The 19,685-nt window shown below is 43.2% G+C and overlaps 3 protein-coding genes across 8 annotated transcripts in view; all 3 read right to left on the bottom strand.

Annotated features, from left to right (window-relative positions):
• The window catches only part of setd5 (SET domain containing 5), a 43,903-nt gene extending 35,847 nt beyond the window's left edge, over positions 1–8,056 (bottom strand). For all 5 annotated transcript variants that reach the window (XM_063215108.1, XM_063215112.1, XM_063215109.1 and 2 more), the window contains exon 1: positions 5,528–8,056. The gene's annotated coding sequence lies outside the window, so the exon portion shown is untranslated. The remainder of the gene's footprint in view (positions 1–5,527) is intronic.
• Positions 8,057–8,376: 320 nt separating this feature from the next.
• Positions 8,377–14,944, bottom strand: si:dkey-19e4.5 (UBA_like_SF and PTH2 domain-containing protein). The gene is made up of 7 exons (XM_063215113.1): positions 14,640–14,944; positions 12,691–12,807; positions 12,196–12,267; positions 12,011–12,085; positions 11,599–11,696; positions 11,132–11,246; positions 8,377–9,665 (listed from the first exon to the last, which is right to left on the bottom strand). Exons 2-7 carry the CDS (start codon positions 12,796–12,798, stop codon positions 9,579–9,581), a joined length of 555 nt encoding a protein of 184 aa, XP_063071183.1. The 5' UTR covers positions 12,799–12,807; positions 14,640–14,944; the 3' UTR covers positions 8,377–9,578.
• A 2,507-nt stretch (positions 14,945–17,451) lies between these two features.
• The window catches only part of plxnb1b (plexin b1b), a 170,455-nt gene continuing 168,221 nt past the window's right edge, over positions 17,452–19,685 (bottom strand). For both annotated transcript variants that reach the window (XM_063215106.1, XM_063215107.1), the window contains exon 40: positions 17,452–19,685. This exon is cut by the window's right edge and continues 560 nt beyond it. The gene's annotated coding sequence lies outside the window, so the exon portion shown is untranslated.

The following is a 19,685-nucleotide window of genomic DNA, read 5'->3' as shown; positions in this document are numbered from 1 at the left end:
GTCTGTTACATATACTTGGCTAATAAATATTGAAATAAATAAATAAATAACCCTGCACTAATACACTGGCTAGCGCGTCTGGCTGTGAGTGGTTACAATTTGTGGTAGTCCTTTGTCCAATTGTCTACCAGCCAGGGGAACTGGAGACGAGCGAGCACACCAGACCACGTGACGCCAGGTGGATTCGTTTCACTGCCTGGCAATGGTGACAAACACGGACCGACCATATTTGGATTTTGCGCTGTGGTGGTTACCCATTAAACAGACACTGGGAGAGATAAGGAAATGAGAGCACTGTGACCCGGGAGTGGGACCAGTGCTTTTCTACAGAATATCAGGGTGGTAGAGGTCAAGCAAGCGTATTGGACTTCCACTAACCTACACTAGAAAAGAAAGCCTTTATTGTCACTATAGTTCTACACAGTACAATGAGATTTCCTTGAACACAAGCATATCAGATCATATCATAAATCTATGGCTAGTTAACTAGCTGAAATGTTATCTTTTAGGACACAGCTCACAAAACGGTTTGTCAAACGCTGACTGTTGTGCTTCAAAGACGGTTAAAGGCGAGTGGTTCTTCTTGACTCATAAGTGTTCCATATTTGCAGTGCTTTGGCTGCTCTGGTTACATAAAAGCAGGAGTTGCACAATCTCCTCTAACCAGGAGAAAGAGAGAGAGAGAGATGAAAAATACTGTTAAGACCAATAAACAGCCAGGAGGGGAATTAACCATCAACCAACCAGAAGAAAACCACAAACTACAGCCAAAAGAAAAATGTCAAGAGATGGCAGGGAGAGAGATGGCAGAGAGAGAATAAGAACTGGATAGCAGAGAGAGAGAGAGAGAGAGAGAGAGAGAGAGAGAGAGAGAGAGAGAGAGAGAGAGAGAGAGAGAGAGACTGAGAGAACACAATGGGCACAAACACAGAGGAGCTGAGGGGAGAGGAGAGGAGAGACAGGGGGATGGAAACAAAGATTGTGCTGCTTCTTCCAACACTTTCCCACACCCCCACCCCGAACCTTCCTATTATTCCACCAAGAACATTTGCTCTCCGCCGTTACAGAACACACATACACCTCCCCTCAGTGCAAATTCAGGGCCAAGGAAAGGGACCCGCTGATTGGCTGGGGGGGCACCCGAGCTGGACCTATCAGAGAGCAGCAGGGAGACAGGCGTCACACAGCGACTTGTTTTTAACCCCGTTCTCCAAGTAGAGCCAATGAAACGCAACGCAGACACACACACGTACGCACACTCTACAGCAGCAGCTAGAGTAAGAGAGAGGAGAAGACACACCAAGCCACACAGTGTCACACCAGAACAGCTACACAACGTTTACACCCTCGTATGAAAACCTGCCTCCTTCACAGTCTCTCGTCTGTGCTGTTCACAGCAACACACAAAACATGCAGACAGACACTAAATAAATAAAGACATGAAAAAAGGACTGCACCTTGATAAGGCTGAATGAGTCATGAACGCAGCACAATACTTATTCCAAATAAACCACTTCCTGGGTGCAGCACAAACACATCATCTGATGTCACCATTAGTATTACAGCAGAAACTTAACTACGTAGCTGCGTCACAAACACAACAGGTTAGCTTACAAAAACAGCAAATATGTGACAGATGAATTTATAAACCGAACAGGTTAAATCTGCATACAGGCAAGAGGAGAAAGATCTCTCAACACAGTTTGCTTGTTCTACAAATCCATTCCAGACATAACACTGGTGTAGGTCTACACATTGGGAGATCTTTTCTTAAAGAGCAATGTGTCAGCCAAAGTCGTGATTGTAATTGCAGGTCTACACCTGGCCATACAAAAAGAAAAACTCCAAAACAACCAAACAAAAAACATGTAACACGTAACATGTTTAACAGTAAACAACCAACTCTTCTGATTCTGAATGCCTACCTCTCTTACACCCACCCCCACCCTTCTACCCCACCACACACCCTTCCCCTCCTCTCGTCTCCTCCCCTCGCCGCAGCTCAGCGCTGGAATCCTGTCTCTCCTGGAAGTGGGCCAGTATCCTGTTTCAAACACAGCCCTGAGTGTGTGTGAGTGAGCGAGCGAAGTGTGCGTACGTGTGTGTGTGTGTGTGTGTGTGTGTGTGTGTGTGTGTGTGTGTGTGTGTGTGTGTGTGTGTGTGTGGAGGGGGGGGGGGTCCAATCGCTTCTTGAAATTATGCAGCATTCAGATAAACACCTTTTCATATCACATGTCCTTATTTGTCTACCCAAAAAATGCGGTCGCCATCAAATGTGTCCACCAAATGTGTCCACCAAATGAAAAACTTGGCCAATATGTCCTCCAAAAAGCAGCCTGATGCGTTCTACTAATGGTCAGGTTTATCCAAAACATTATCTGCCGCCATACAAGAAGCCCTGCCCTCCGTCCTTCCAGAGCATTCCTTTCCAACACTGAAACTTTGAGGGGAAAGCTTGGGAGGCCCAGTTTTTGGGGAAGGGGGCTGGACGCGTGCACACACACTCACACACACGGATAAAGGGAAATCCAAGATGGGATTATACAACAGCACCCTCGGCACAGAGAGGAAAAGTGAGCAATGAAACCAAACAGGGAAAAACCCTCAGAGTCCTCTCTCATTATCATTTCTGACATGTCTTTCGGGATTACAGAAACAAGTGAACATATGTTCATCACAGGTATACCCTACTCACAGAGATGCAAAACACAGACACACACACACAATCCACATTGGTTCAATTATTCAAAAGGGACCATTCATTCGGGTCACCCCATTGGCATTTGGACCGAATGCCTTGGTTGACTCTCCTGACTGAAAGGGGACTCTATTTCTTTGGGACTATGAGCTCGCCTTTGTCTCCATCGAAGGCAGAGGGGTTTGCTCAAGATAAGGCACAGGGTCAGGAGAGAGAGCTCGGGTTTCAAACGGCTAAGAGCGTCCAAAACGGCAGTAGCTACGGCTAAAATAAGACACGAAAACATATTCAGGGAATGCGAGCCGCGGCCAATCGTACACGGCTCCGCCTGAGAGCGAGGGACAGAGCAACCGGGGAGGCGAGGTCTGTGCACTAGATTCGCTCCACAATTCGTACGACAACCCCGGAGTACAACATGCGCTGGCCCCTGTTTGTCGTCTCACTCGGGTCTTGCTTTAACACGTTTCTTCCATCTCACCCACCCATGTGAGGCGACTGGCCCTGGGACATGCTATAGCTTGGCGGCCTTCTCCAGCACACACAGCTCGGAAAGAAAGCATAATTTAGATCCATTTTCAAATTAAAATCAGATGTACGTGGCAAGGGGAAGGAGATAGCTGATAACTTCACGAGGATACGATGTTATTCTACTAACTACACCAAAAGAGCACATTTGTACTTTTCCTGAGGCACATGCAGTGAGCTGGGACAGACTTAGGGCAGTGGGGGTATAAATCGAATAAAAAAACAAAACATAAAATAAATTGTGAATAAAAACGAACTATAACTGCAGCACAAAATTGTGTTTAAAACAACGTCATACTTGCATCATATAACGAGGGTGAGCATGAGGTGATGGCTACAGTGAGATAGTGTGCGCAGCACACACAGATAGTGCACTGGGCAGCCATTGTTGAACGCAGGCAAAATTGGAGGGGCCCTGCTCAAAACCGAAATGAAGTTATCAGCTCACAGCATACATGGAGTAGAGTAACTAAACATTTCTGAGGAAACAGACCAAACGTGATAAAGAGTAACTTTATTCTACTCGTCTACTTCCCGTGCGGGTTTGCTGATACTTCCTCCTTGTAGAAACGACCTGATGTTAACTATTATGTAGTGAATAGTTTAACTAAATGTGTAGGTTATCTACACTGGGAAACGGCAATGGCAACAAGCCCATCGAATAATGGGCGAAATTTGACAAACGCCTTTCAAAATAGACACTTCCTCTGTGGCACGAATTCTGTGCAACAAGCAAGGCCACTGTGCAGAAAACGTTTGGTGAAGAAACTCAGGGCTAAAACTCGAAGCTTCTCTCCTCGTTTCGACTCACTTGTTGTTGAAATAAAAATGGAAGCTAAAAAAGGAAACGCGAGCTCCCCTCACAAATACCACCCATTTCTCATCGCCCGGCGCAGAGGTTGGGGGTTGGTGGATTGGGGGAGGTGGAGAAAAAGAATGAGAAAAGCAAGTCACCGCTCAGAGAGTTGGCTTTTCTATTAGCCAGCATAAAAGGGAAAGTTCATCCCAAGAGGCAACGTTTTAACAGTGTTGCAATCGACAAAGTAAATATCGAGGGTTTCATGTAATAAAAAACAATGCCAGGTTGACCAACAATGTCCTGCTATAATAATAAGATAAAACAAAATCAGCACAAAGTGTTGATAAAGAAGTGTCTGCTTTCAAACGAGTCATCCTTCCCTAAATGTGTTTTGAACGTCCTTGAAACCCCTGCCCGTGGCATGGAGTTTAAATTCGCATCAGGTGCGACTGATATTAGGCTGAACCCAACTAAGAAGAACACAATCAACTGGAGGTTGTCCAAAAGTTAACATACAAGTTAGCTAGTGCTAACTCATGGGGTCTTCCTCTGTGTATCATTCTGGTTAACTTAATTTCATACAATCGAAAACACAACTTGTAACCCATTTGAGGCTCGATGCCACAGTATCTCCACAGTTGAATGTGGCATAACCAGGACCTTATCAATCAAAGAAGCTGCAAGCAAACTCGCTAAGTGGTGGTAAACTGAATAACAACTTGTACAACACCACACAACAAGCCACCTAGCCACCCTCACAAGCCCAGCACTAAAACTCCACGTTCATCAGCCAAATATTCCCCTTTCTACTGTATAAATTTCCCCTTATTTTGTATTAACTAGTGTTAGACAGTGTAGAATAAGTATTGCCCTATCCAAAGTAAGACTGGTCTTCTGAACTGAAGAACAACAGACACAAAGAACTTCCCTGACCTTATCATTATATGATGGGAACACTGTTAGCTACCTTGGCTAGCCAGAAATCTCACCAAATGTGTTGACTCTCTCCAAGCACTAACACTCTAAATATGTTTCAATAGGACAGTGGCAAAGTTACAAAAACACACATATTACTGAAACACAATGGAAGACTACTAAAACAGGTTAACAATAAAGCGTTAACTTCAAGAAAATCGAAAATGTTACAAATACAGTGCACGAGGACAGGGCTGAAGGAAAATTCTTATGAAGACATCTATTAGGTTAGCCTGCTAGCTAGTAATTGTTAGCTAACTGGACGAACATGATGGTCTGTAGCTTAATGTCACTAATTCAAGAAAATGTGACACTACTGCGTTTACTCACTTTGTTAAGTCCAGAAGAGCAGTAATGCGAGTTAGATACATACAATAATACATTACCCAAGTCAGACCATAAAGTAAACAGTCAGTTGATAATGCTGGAGGTAAATACAACCAGGTAAGTTATAACGGTAGTGCAACTTACCTACAAACAAAACTGACCATTATACAGTACCAAGTAAACACACTATTTCACAAACTCACCTAGCGCGACATTTCGATCCAATTCAAAATAGGTATCCAATTGAACTGTCGGTAAACCTTGGAATATTCCCACATCAAGTCGAGCACAGACAAACAGGCCCCAATGTGCGACCTCGGTGTTTCCTGGTGTCAGTGAGCCGGAATGTAGCTCCCTCTCCAGGGTTTCCCAGCAAACTTCTTAATGCCCCTTTCGCAAAGGGCTAAAGTTTTAAATCCAGTCTTGCACTGAGCACAGTATTTCCATCGACTGTCTATGTTAGATCCCCAGCACTTAAACCCATTTATTATGCAATCTTGTATTAATTATAGTAGATATTTATAAGGGGTATGTACAGCTCTCTGTGTTACAAGGCTGTGATTCTATCTCAGATCCTCAACATTTGCAGTGGCGCCCATCCCCCTCCTCGCCGGCATCGACCGCGGGACCCAGCGAAACTGACACACAACCATAACACGGGGTTTCCAAGGTGATCGAACAGGGGCTCGGGGCAGGGGCGGTCTTTCGGTAAAGATCCGCCCTTCTGTGGTTGCATTGGTTCATTTCAGCGCCCATCTTTATGTGGAATGCCAAACTCGTATTTGATTGGATTCTAAAAGAAGTAGTTTTTCCACGTTTGCACTCCGAAAGGGGCGGGAGGTTGGTTTGGGAGGAGTGAAGAGCCTGTGCGGGTTTCGTCGGGCAATGTTGCTCAGAGAAGGTGCACGGAGGCATGGTGCGATGAGGCAGACGACTGGTGTGAATGCAAGACATGAATGGATACAATCAAGAAGTAATTGTGGATATGTCTCTGAAAATGGGATCAATTGTTATCTTACTCCATACACAACCCGTGGAGTTTACTTTCCTTCATTGGGGGATTCTATTTTCTTCTAAATGTGTGATGCATATGGTTTTCTATTCAGCGCAAAGGGAACTTGCATTAGCTAGCCATAGCTATCAAGATAGTTCATGCTAGCACACGGGGTTTCCGGAGCCCCATACCAGGGACTACGACATTAGAGGTAGGGTCAGCCCCACCTTACTGTGCTATGAATGGAATATGAGATGTCGCTCTTGTGGGATCTACCCCACGATTGGCCACAGAAATTAACCTGCAGCGTGCATGGTTCTTTTCCCATCATTTATCCCTCCTTTGACCAGTATACAGCAGCTGATATAATACAGACCTAAACCGACACTGGGAAATGCCAATAAGGTCTATATTAGCCTACTTCTGGGTGTTTTAGCTGTGTTCTGTGTGTGTCTGCAGTGTTTTTCTTGTTCATTACAAAAATATAGACGAATAAGTTTATCTAACATATCTGAATTTAGTCCATGGCTGTCGTAGTAGGCTATACATGCAAAGGTAAGAATAGAAAATTAATTAATTCACGCCAAGTTTCATTCCCACGTTGAAGAAGGACGCGAGGTGAAAATGAGCATGAATGGATACAATGTACACAGGCAACGATTGGTTACTTGTATTAGTCTTATGTCACGCGGATCCTACGGGTAATGCTATTGGTTGATGCAAAACCGACCACGTCATTTGTTGCAGTGGCACTGGTCGGAGAAGGTTACGTGCGCCAGTCAACGTTTGGAAATCCGAAGGAGCGTGTCTTCTCTTCGCGACAACCACACAGACTTATTATCTTACATCTTGAAACTTCGGATGACAACATACATTTGTCCAAATACCCCTTTTCGATGTATGGCTTCGATAATGAACCGAGGATACTTTTATAACATTATTATCGTTGGGATTTCCTCTAGACTTTGCCACGCCCAATGCAGAAAAAAACACACTAAGATGATGTTAAACTCTCTTTCGTGAATTCAGGGAGGCGTTGTTTGTATTAGTTGTCGTTTTCTCAAACGAATATTACCCCTCGTAGATCAGCACAACTCTTTCCTTTGCAATATTTTCGACTGAGCGCATCGGGTCACGGGATGTGGGGGATGGGAAATGAGCTCGCACCAGTGACGTAATATGCATACATTTTATTTATTTATTACATCCACTCCTTGTGAATCCCTTATGTGTGAGGGGGTGCTATTATACAACCCGAATTGTAGACCAAATCAAATATGCAGACCCAACAAGCAACCTACGACCTTGCAATGGTTTAGGGAGTGACGTTAACCCAAAATTGTACAGCAAATGGAAGAGGGGGGGAAAACAACTGTGGCCATGCAATAGTAAGTCCCCCACCCGCCCCTTTCATGCAATTCTACTTTTTATTCTGATTGAGCAGTAGGCTATTACAAACGGCACCAACCCTTAGTATTTATATGGACAGAACAACAAAACAGGATAACCTTTGTTCAGTGGGATAGGCGGAGCACGTGATTAAATGTCTGTTCCATTCCAACTTCTCCGGTGATCATGCCAGACCGAAGCTTAAGCTGTACAATACTGCTTTTGTCGATCGGAACAGCCTTCAACCTAGCTGCCCAGTCACGTGGACACAATCAGTGGAAAAGACTCGACCAATTATCCGTATGTTATCGTGTATGTAAATACCAAGTCTGTGTGGCCTTGTGTGCAACACACTTCGACCTTGGTGCACTTGGAGCAGACGACGGCATATTGTTACTTGCAATCCAAGGTTTCAAAGTTTTTTTTTGTTAGAAATCAGTCGATAGCAAGGTGTGGGATGCAATCTTAAATACAAAATAAACATGATGGTGACTTGTGTTTGTGTGTAAGTATGTTATAACCAGGTGGATGAATAAGCCCAGGCCAGGGGACCACATGTTGGGTTCCGATGGGCCATACAAAATCACCCCCACCCACAATACTATTCCCACCATGTCCCAGGTAGCTTTGTCAGGTCCCCACCAAATATGGAATTTATACAAAATAAATAAAAAATAAAATACAAGTACGTTTGTCTGATTGTGTTTTGTCTTTGTTCACTTTGGTCAACATGTTGCATTTCACAGGCATGTAGGCCTACATGCAAAAAGGTAATACACACCATGACTTGATTTCGTTCATAAGTTGTTTTAACACCCCTTCATTATCTCCATTAATTACACATAAAACCATTACACATGTTTTCTTGATTAAGGAGGAATAGGTACACAACACATTTTTTTGTAAACATACAACATCAACCTCCCCCCAATGGCAACTAACAATGCACACAGGGTTGAGGTCCGCAATAGTGTTACAGTGCTATCAAGAGCATGTTAAGAGAGATAAAATTAAACTTCCCATTGTTCCAAAATGAGAACACTCCACTGTTAAGATGGCCACTTCCCCTCAGCAGAAAAAAAGTTCATGTAACAAGAGTCCAACAACAATTGCAGGAAAATATTAAACATGGCACTGCACGATACATAAGGGAAAGCTGGCCAATTTTTTTTTATGTTGGTATGCATAAGTTACTCCTAAATTGAGGATTCTGGGGAGGGCATGTCACTATAGGCTACGTTAAGTACATTACATTTTTTGTAACATCAACAAAGCAGTAAAGGAAACGACTTTTAAGTGATGGGGTAGTCTTAACTAGACATTTCAGGGACCCATATCCTACATCTAGGTTTGTAATTTTACAGGAATTTTCTTTTTTTTCTCTCCACAGTATCTCTACTTTGCCTCGGAGATCACCAATACACAGGGTCCTTTATACATATTCATGGAAGGCTGGCAACACATTGATATTGAAATAAAAAGTACTCATGGTGGTGGATTTCACAATATTTCCCCATCTCTTTCCTTCAATCACAAACTCAGGCGTGCAAACGTTTTGTGGACAAGCGGTGTCTCAAGCTTTCGATTAACCTACAACGCCTCCTTATCCACCCAAGTAGCCTTTCCAATACACTTACCAGTGCCACAGAAAAAGGAGCAAATCATCTGTGCAAATGATTGTGAGTATGGGTGTATGTTAAGGAGGATAATGTCCTCGGTATCGTCGTATACTTTTTTTTCCAAAACGTTTTTTTTTTCTTCCTTTTTTTGCATGCCAAGATTTGCTGTTGCGAGGCTATGCCGACCCCTGGTGGAGAAAAGGTGGTACTGCATAGCCCTTCATTTCTCGTATCACCCTCCTGGTCCCCTGCTCAGAGCAGCTTTAAACTTCCGGTGACGTTGTTCACCATCTCTTCCTCTCCAATAATGGCAAGGACGGTCCTAGAGCCAGATTCCACCTGAATATGACAAAGCACACATCAACAAAGCCAGATTACAATGGTGTAATCACACCCAGTGACAGGACACAAATACACTCACTGGCCACTTCATTAGGCACACCTGTCCAATTGCTCATTCATGCAAATTCACATGGGGCACAATTTGGGCCCCTTGGTACTAATTGAACATTGTTAAAACGCCACAGCCTACCCGAGTAGTGCTCTAGAGGCGGTGAAGGCCTTTCTGAGGGCAAAAGGGGGTGCAACGTGTAGTGTACTGGCCGGTGAGTGTATAACATTTTGATGTCATATTGTAGTATAGACCCCTTTAGAGTTTGTAAACAGGTATGACGTAATTTGGCTGCGTACGCACCGCTGCCTCAAAATCGTCCATGCTCCGTTCACTTGTACAGAGACTCGACAGGTGTTTTTTTCCGAAATAAGATAACGGATGCTAGCGCCAACATCAGATATGCAGTGGGCAACACGGACACGGGTATTCCTGGCGATGTCATCAGTCCAGTCAGTAGTTTAATGTCTTGTAACAACAAACATCTCCAATGCTTCTGGAGCAGCCTCTTCCCTCTCAAAATAGCATAACAAGTGTACTTTTCGGAATCTCCATTTTTTTTTCAACGTACACGCTTCAGAACGGCAGTTTTTCTCTCTTTAGTGTCTGCACTGTCACCCAGAATCACCACTCCCGATTTTACCCATGCCTGCAGTTCTCCTAGTGGCCGCTGTCGAGATACGGCTCTGAGCGCAGCAGCCCGTTCTTTCTGAATGGAGTCTGCACTCCCACTAGAGTGCAGTACCACCCAGAAAAGTGGAGTCTCTCGTAATATCCTTCCAATATCTCTGGTGTGTTTGAGTCGACGATGCGCACACATTCATGAGCACGTTGGCTCTGAAAGGGTCTATTGGAGTAGCCTGGTCCTGACCATCCCATAATACTACCATTTCATTTCGTATTCATGGTCTGGGGGTTGTTTCATCTGACGCGTTTGCAGGAAGCGGGAAGTTTGCACTCAGTTCTGGTTTGAAATTATTGGACAGCTCTCACCCAATCGCGAACAGTTACTCAACAACAACATAGCGCAAGCGTTAACTGTATCGTCACGAGCGTCCTGCCCCCTTTCGCCCCCACCAACCTGTCTATTCGCTTATTGGCTGTTTTCTGGGGAGGGTTGGCCGGCCAAATCCTACCGCTCCACATCGCTCCACAGAAAACAGGGGCCAGACTAGTAGTGGAGCCAATTCTTTGCCGGAAGTACGTAGGATGGCGCACAAGGCAAGTATTGGAGTAGTGGTTGAGTTACTTTATTGATGCCCAGAGAGAAATTGAGGCATCATGTAGTAGCTTACATGTAATACACATAATGAGAACCGCAAGGCAGGCAGACATGTGGCACACATGAACATGCAGACACTAAAACATGAAAGACGGAAGAAAAAAGTTCAAACATTAGGCCATGTCTTTGTACCTGAGTCATCCCTGCGTCCTGCACCAAGTATGTTGGCAGACTAAGACTCATAGCCAAGGCCTGTAGCTCCAGAAGGTGAGCCATGTTGGATCCCTGAAGCACCACCTTCTTCGCCCTGTAAAGGAGGACCGGCACAAACACATTACATTACATTATATTACATTTAGCTGACGCTTTTATTCAAAGCAACTTGTATACATTATTTCTCAGGGTATTGGTTACAGTCCCTGGTGCAATGTGGGGTTTGGTGCCTTGCTCAAGGGCACTACAGCCATGGATGGAGGTATAGGGACTGGGGAGGGGTCAGGTGGGATTTGAACCTTCAACCCCCAGATTGAAAAACCCACTCCCTAACCACTAGGGAGGCTAGACCCACTCGCAGGCAGCAAAAATAATTTTGACCGGTGGGCTGGCGGGTGAGGCTAGTTTACTATCCTAAGTCTCAGCTACTTCTTGGGGCCTCTTACCCAGAATGGTCCCACTTCCAGGCCATCTCTCTCCAACTGTTCTTCTCCTGCATGGCCTGGTACAATCCCACTGCTGCATGCCCCACCTGTGCAGCCACCTTTAACACGATCAAAATAAAATACATTTAATTTGTTACATGTTACACACCTTGTCACACCATGTCACCCAAACAAAACGTAAGTAACATATCTTTAAAAAAACAATTATCCATATGCTGATTTTAAAAGGTAGGTCTTCAAGCAAACATAAGGGCGATATATTTAATCTTCAATAAAATATATTCCCAGTAATTCCAAAATGTGATGCTTAAATACTGTGTTCTTCTGAAGGGGAAATGTCCATACAATTAAAAAAAAAAACCTGTGATGATTTCTCAAGCAATACAAAAAAATACAGCTCTATGGCTAGTACCTTGCCGACGCCCATGGACAGGTCCATATTCACTACGAACACCATTTTGAACATCAGATCTTCATCGCCTTCCTCCTGCAATGAGAGGGGGAGGGGGGCAGAAGGACACATTGAAATATGCTTGGCACACGGGCCAAAGATGCGCTGTATCATCGTGTACCTGCATCCACTATCCACTATGTCACCTCATTCTCCAGCTTGTTGAAGTAGTACATGGCCGCCTCTTCCGCTGACACATTCCGCGTGTGCAACAAGGCCTGAGAAAGAAAGAAAGAAAAAAAGAAAGAAAGAAAGAAAATTGGAAAATGCTAAATTGGTCATATTTAATGTGTCTTAGGGCCAAGTGCAGCAGTGTAAGGGAGTTTTAAGTAAAATACTTGGCCTTGAGGGCACTGTTGGTCTACAGTTCTATGCCCATGCTTTTGTATTTTCCATCACACTATCCCCTAACTTAGCTGTTGCCGGATAAATGAGTTTCACTACTCCATTCTCTCTTCAAATATCTGTAAACCATTCAATTATTATTCTGCAGTATTCACTCAGTATAACTAAAATATCGTTATGTCAGTTATGCCAGCATCAGCTTGATCTGACACCAGACAGAGAAGTCTTTTTCTTCTCTTCCGCTTCTTCCATTACAGGTATTGCAACCAGGTGCAAGACTCGACGGTCTGCTCTACCTGCTTTGCAGCCTCTTCAGGGATGTCCAGCTCCCGCAGCTGTTGAAGGTAGACGGGGTTGACCTCCTGAGCCTCGGGCTCTCCTGCGGACTGCTCTGGCGGCTCCATGACTTATTGCTGGATGGACACACAAGTGTCAATCAGACCAACAATGCTAATTGCTAACCTTTTCATAATTACAAAAGTGGACACGGCTTAAGAAGATACAGAATTAGTTAGGCTGATGTGTCATTGTGTTAAATCCACTTTTATACCTCAGTTGTAAGGGTGTGTCATGCTATCTGGATCCGTAAACAACTGGTGACCCAGAAGCAACAGTGGTTGGTCGTAAGCAAATGTAACTCTTAAAGAGGTATGCCACTATTTTGGGGCTTAATACAGTTAAAATCGTTGGCTGGGGTTTATAAAGGTGGTAAAGCGTCTTATTTTTCATGTTAAGCGTTGTCTTCTTTAAGACAAGTTAAAAGAGGGAGTATGTTGCTAAGCTAGTGAAAGTCAATGGATCCGTGTAGGACATGCAACTTCAACTTCACTCAAAAAAAAAAAAAAAGAAAAAAAAAAGTGAGTACACCCCAGGTTAAAATCCTGTAGAGAGTGCCTGAGAAGGGACCGTGGTGGCCCGAAACATCACAAAGTTAATTCGGTGTGCGTTTCATCCTTGTCTTACATTAAACTTTTACATGTTGAGTCTGCGCCTGGCTGAAATAGATGCGAGTGATATTTGAGTGAAATCCTATGGCATGGAGAGTAAGATGATCTGCTTCATTGGTTAAGGGTGGCCGAATAAAGTGGTTTATGCAATAGCTGCACAGCTAAGCTTACACGTTTGTGGGACTCCAGATACAGCAGCTTCAAATGTTACCCGTTTCACCTGTTTGCTGCATTGTAATGTTATTTTAGCATGTTCTCTTATTCTGATGTATTTATCTGACACAGACCTGCTGGGTGTGCTCTGAATCTGCTAGTAATGTAACTTGAACTGTATGTGTGTGTACATTTATTTTTATCTATTTATTGAAAATAAGTAGCTATAGTTGTAAGGATCATTATATATATTATATATTATATCATACAGTATATTGATTATTTAGGGAAATCAGTGAAAATGTCATTTGCATAATAATTTGGAACGCATTCCAATCAGCGGGGTGGGCAAGACAATCCTTCCCACCTTGTGCACAAGTGCGCCATTTGAGATCCAGAAAAGAAATACTCTGTCACAGCGGTACCAACAGTAGTACAAAATGATAACTAAGATAGTTGCCTGCCATTTTTAGATGAGTGCAATGCATGTTCACGTGCACCCAAAGCAACATAGATGTAAACACGCACTGACAGCTGACAGCCATCGCCCATAAGTCATCCTGAAATGTACACTTAACAGAGTCTAAAGTAGTTTAGAAACATTGTACCCGATGACAACAGTTAGAATCTACCCGAGATGTCGAAGCACAGTGACTGAAAGAACACTACTATATCCCATAGTCTACATCTCTACAACAACATTATATAGCTGTCAGCAATCCAGGAATCGACCGATTCGAGTGCCCTGCAATGTCAGTAAGACATCGCTGTTTATGCAAAATTATGACGCCAAAAGGCACCAATGTCATAATATTTGCATTGCATTAAGCTGTCCTAAGACGCTCTTCTCAGAGTAGCCACCACGCATTTACAGATGATTATGTCAGATGATATTTACAAGTGGGAACCGTTAGGTGGTTAGCATCCCTACCAATTTCATTCAAATAAGCTGAGCAGCAGAAATAGCTTTTAGCAAACATATCTTTGCAAATAACCGCGCGTGCTGGGCTGCCACTAGAACACTCTGTACAGACATGTCGTGTCAAAAGGCAGGGGCGCATTTCTGAAGGTAAAATTTAATTTAGTTCTTAAAGTTAATGTGTTGCATGTTCTCTAGCATCAGCAGAGCCAGACAGTTAGCTTACCTATTCTGCGTAGCTAGCTAGTTGGCTAGCACCACTCAATTTATTTTGCTAGCAACGCTAGCAGTACTCCTTGCGTGTGCAGCTGTTCTTATCCGCTTTCTGAGGCGTAGGCTGCAACAGATGATTTTCTGTAATCCAAAAATGGTATCATTTGCAGGCTTCCCAAATGCGTTACTTGTTTCGCAGTGGGGCGTGAGCTGTTCACTGCACTTTAACTAGCGTTACCATTTTGAGCACAAATCCCAAATCCTGCGATACTTGCAGTGACGGAGTTGCACTATTTAACATCCGACGTGGAACACCCTTCCACTGAGAGACACGTTCCTGACTGTTCCCAAATAATGCTATCAGGCTACCTTGATTTTGACATTTCATGTGGAGAAAAAGTTTCTGTGGACAAAATGATTCACATTTGCTGTTGATATTATTGCTATTGTGTGACATCTGCACCTCAGAACACAAAGGCAGCGGCCTATCTAGACCTTATGGCCTGTCCAATCTATCTATATATCATATCATGTGAAGACCAACCATAATAGAAAAACCCAGAAGTAAAGAGCTCACTGGACAGGGAACATAGTATAAAAAAATAATGAGGGTCCCATTTTTGACAAGCACCCCAGGGAAGCAGTGCTGAGTAGCCTGTGGTTCCTCTAGGGCAGTGTTTCTCAAACTTTTTTAGACAGAGGACCACTTTGTCCGCCCCAAAAATTTTCAGGGACCACCTGTCAGCGGAATTGACAGTTGGGGGGTGCTAATTTGACGCTGGTCATTTCGATTGAAATCACAAGCCTATCTTATTGTGGTGAAAATAAGACTTCAGCTTTGTTTAGCTTTGTAATTATGTTACAAATATACTGCTGCTAGCTTGTCTTGGAAAAGTAGAAATCCCCTCACGGACCACCTGAGCTATGTCGCGGACCACCAGTGGTCCCCGGACCACACTTTGAGAATCACCGCTCTAGGGCAGTGGTTTTCACAGTGGGGCCCAGGTACCACGTGGTCCGCAAGGGGGTGCTAGAGAGGGACCATGGCAGGTTGAATAAATAATTGATTGATATGAACTAAGTAACTAAGTAAACCAAAATAAGCTTAAACATATTCCCTAGCTGTATTATTATACTGAAATCTGGATGCTGTATCTCTGGACATTATTACTACCACTCTGTGATGGCTATGAAAGGAGTGTGCGCAGAAAAAAAGTGGCACGACCCATGTAAGAGGGGCCTTGGCTGCAATTACCGGTATATGAGGGGGGCTTGTCAGGGTAAAGGGACGATGAGGGAGAGCGTTGGACTTTCAGATGGTCTTATTTTCTATCTCCTTGTCAGTCTCGGAGATCAAACTGGCAAGTTTCAGCTTACCTAGGACTTCCCAGAAGACCAGGCCTAGGCTTGCCCAACTGCACAAATTGTCAGACTGCCTCCCTGCTCACATGTTTGAGGAGTTAAAAGCAGTGACTGAGTTTTGTTGTGTGCGCTGTTTGCAATGGGCTCGTTCATGATGCAGTGCTGCGCCAACCGAGCAGTGCGCAATGCAAAATTATGATGCATTCTGGTTAGAAAATTCCGACCAGAATGCATTGAAATGGCAAAGTGCGCCTGCGCACTGCTCAGATGCGCAGCAATCCGCCATCACGATCAAGCTTAGTGTGTACACTACCGGTCAAAAGTTTGGGGTCATCACACTTTCCTCCCACAATGCTTCTTTCTGACAGTTAAGCTTATTCCTTTTCAATTTCAGTTGTGGTATAAAATCAGTGTATAGAGTTATTGTTCTCTGAAATTAATTCATGCAACATATAAGCAATTTGATATTGGAAAAAGTAACTGTTGAGTGGATTTACTTGTATAGACAATGCATAGAATAGACCAAAATGTATCACTAACTTTTGACTAATCAAAGTGTACCTTTACTAAGGTAGTGTCTAGTCTGGTGTACTAATCAAAGTTAGACTCCTTTGGCATTAATAATAGCCAGTTGCGGTTCTACAGATTCATTCCCCGGATGAGATGAGGTCCAGAATTGCCCATGAGCTCTATGAGCACCATGCATGCAAAAGTTGATGTCTGCTCTTGTCAATCCATACAATGCCGGATGATATACACATGATTTGAAAGAGGAGAATCTACACTTTCCAACGATGTATGGCACTGGCTTGCACACTAAACCATCGCTGAGACAATGGATCGTGCATTCATAAGTAGGTTCATTCTGATGGCTAGAAAATCATGCAGCTACTTTGACTTGAATTTTTGGACGAGGTGGCAACTCAACAAATGTCATACACCTACCATTGGAAAGGGCAGACACTGAGATTTCCAATAGTACCGTGCATTCTCTGACAAACCAAAGAAATGTCTGTAGAAAAATGGACTAAAACACGTATTTCTATGTAATAAATGGGTGAAAAAGCTTGGTTAGATTTCACTCTTCTGTCCAGTTTAACCAATTTTATGGGTAATCAAACCTTTTTTCACCTGTGGCTGTTCAGTACGTTCCATTATTCCATTTCAAACTATTTAAAAGATGTTTGCGACTTGAGTTGCAAACAAATAACTGGAAAAATGAAGGTGACCCCAAACTTTTGAACGGTAGTGTACATAAACAGCAAAATGACAATAACAATAGTTCCCTGCCTAATCAGGCTATTTAGGATTTTCTGTAGATATATGGTCAAAGAATCAAAATAATTAAACTTAAATTGGGTGGGAAATAGCAGTGCCTCCAGTCAGCTTTTTTAACATTATTGGGCTGGAAAAAATCAATCACATCTGGCAACAGAACAGAAGGAAGACGAAAGTCATGTGTGTCCATGTATTAACATTTTTATTAAACAAGTAAATGGGCTACTACATTGAGGATCAGTTAAAACAATATTTACAAGTAAATTAACATTGGAAAAGCTGTGAAAAGCGAGCCTGCTCTACTCTGACACATTTATACAACCTAATGAGCATAACAACAGTTCAGCCCTAACCAGTTGGTCAGTCTTTAGATGGACACGCCATTTTTCATTTCTTTTAAATATACTCAGCAATTCTTACAATCACTGAAGCCAGCTTGTCGGAGAAATGACTGAAGAACTGATGTGCAGTTGATTAATTGTGATGCTTGTTTAACACACTACCACTGTGTTCAATACCAGCATTTTCCCACCAGATCCCAGCATGCATGTGGTGCAGCCTGTTGTCAAACACGGTGATTGTAAACCTGAATACACACAGTTCCGATTGTGTCAAAGAACTACTGAATGGTCAGTTATTTTTAAAAATTCAAATCTGACATGATGTAATAACAGTTGCGTAAGTACAGCAGTGAATTCGACCTCTTGTTTTGATTCAATCTGAGTCACTGATAACTGCAGTTTTTTTCTGGCCTAGTGTGTTCAAAGAAAGAGAACTACATTAGCACGAAACCAGCAATTTTTTTACTCAGCAACATTCGAGTCTCTAGTTTACAAGACAGTGATCTCATATGGTAAGTAAGTACCGTAAAACAAATCATTAAAAAAAATCACACATGGTCACTCGATTGGTCTAACTCTGGAACCACATGGAGGAATGTTAAAATGCATCTTAAAACCACACCATATGGCAATGACATCTGATGATCCATCCGTCCTAGGGGTAAATTTCACCTCTTTGAATGACCATCCTTACAGTGACGCTTAACAACATTTTCAGCAAAGCTAAAAAAAATTACAAGAATAAAAAAGGACAAAATAAAGACTCCACAGTGAAGCATTATACCATCTATCAAATGCACCGTTGGTTTTAACACTGATAGTTTTTTTTTTTTACGGCAACGTGATTCACAGCCTCTTATTTTCTGTTATGTACATACAGTAACATTGAAGGCTTATGGCACAGACCAAAGTGAAATGCTTTTTACCTTTTATGGTACCACATGGAAATAAAAACATGATTTTACATAATGGGCAGGGCACTTTCAAACAACCTCATCTGTTCAGCTGTAACGTGGACGGATATGTGCAGGTTGATCGATATGGTGGGGATGTGAAGGGAGAAAAAAAAAGTTTGATCACTAAAACATAAATAAATAATTAAAACATTGAGGGATCATAATTTATGTCTTTATGTCTTTTCTTTTTGCTTGCCAGTGATATTCAGAAAAAAAAATAAGAGGAAGAAGTATACACAACTAATGCCCAAAATGCAGATTCCTCAATTAAGAATTGTACATCCTACTATAGGTGTGGCATGATCAGAAAACATTTGAATGGGCACTGATACGCTTGCACGCTCACACGCTCACACACTCGCCCGCACACACACACACACAATCGAACACACGCACACGCACACTCCATAAAACAGAGAGGGAGAGGTAGAGAGAGACAGGAAAGGTTTGTTGACCGGGGGGATGATACAACATACAGCTCTGTTTTGACTGGCCAGATCATCCCTCTCAGCCACAGGAGACTAACTCATGCCACACTCGGGACTTTCTGACATACTCCACTTATACCCAATAGTGTCGCTCGGAGAGAGAGAGAGAGAGAGAGAGAGAGAGAGAGAGAGAGAGAGAGAGAGAGAGAGAGAGAGAGAGAGAGAGAGAGAGAGAGAGAGAAAATGGAGCTTTGTGTTCTCTCCCGGCATGGTGGAGGGTATGATCACAGGCTTTCTTGATGTCACACAGAGACACAGATATAGACACACACACACACACACACAAATTACAGACCCACATTCAGACACACACAGTGCGAGTGTCTGTATAGCAGGTGCGAGTGTCTGTAGCATGTGCATGGTTGGTGTCCTGTGCAGTGGCAGGTGATGGGAAAGCGTGAGAGCAGAGTGTGCAACAGGCGCATACGCAGACGCTACTACATGTAGTCTGGTAGGCACAGTAGAAGCATCCCAATCAGTACCACTCTTAACCTCCTATGGATAGAAGATTATCTGTCAATGTCACTGTCAGAGAGGTGAAACGTTCTAGGTTCGACCCCTTTGGGTTGAACCATTATTTCTTCATTTGGGTTGTCTCCCAAACCGTACACGTGAATTTTTTTTTTCAGGGTCA

The sequence above is a fragment of the Engraulis encrasicolus genome, chromosome 14 (assembly GCF_034702125.1).
Source record: "Engraulis encrasicolus isolate BLACKSEA-1 chromosome 14, IST_EnEncr_1.0, whole genome shotgun sequence".
In the NCBI taxonomy this organism is placed as follows: Eukaryota; Metazoa; Chordata; class Actinopteri; order Clupeiformes; family Engraulidae; genus Engraulis; species Engraulis encrasicolus.
Note: the sequence above shows the minus strand (reverse complement) of the source record. Positions and strands in the feature narration are given on the sequence as shown.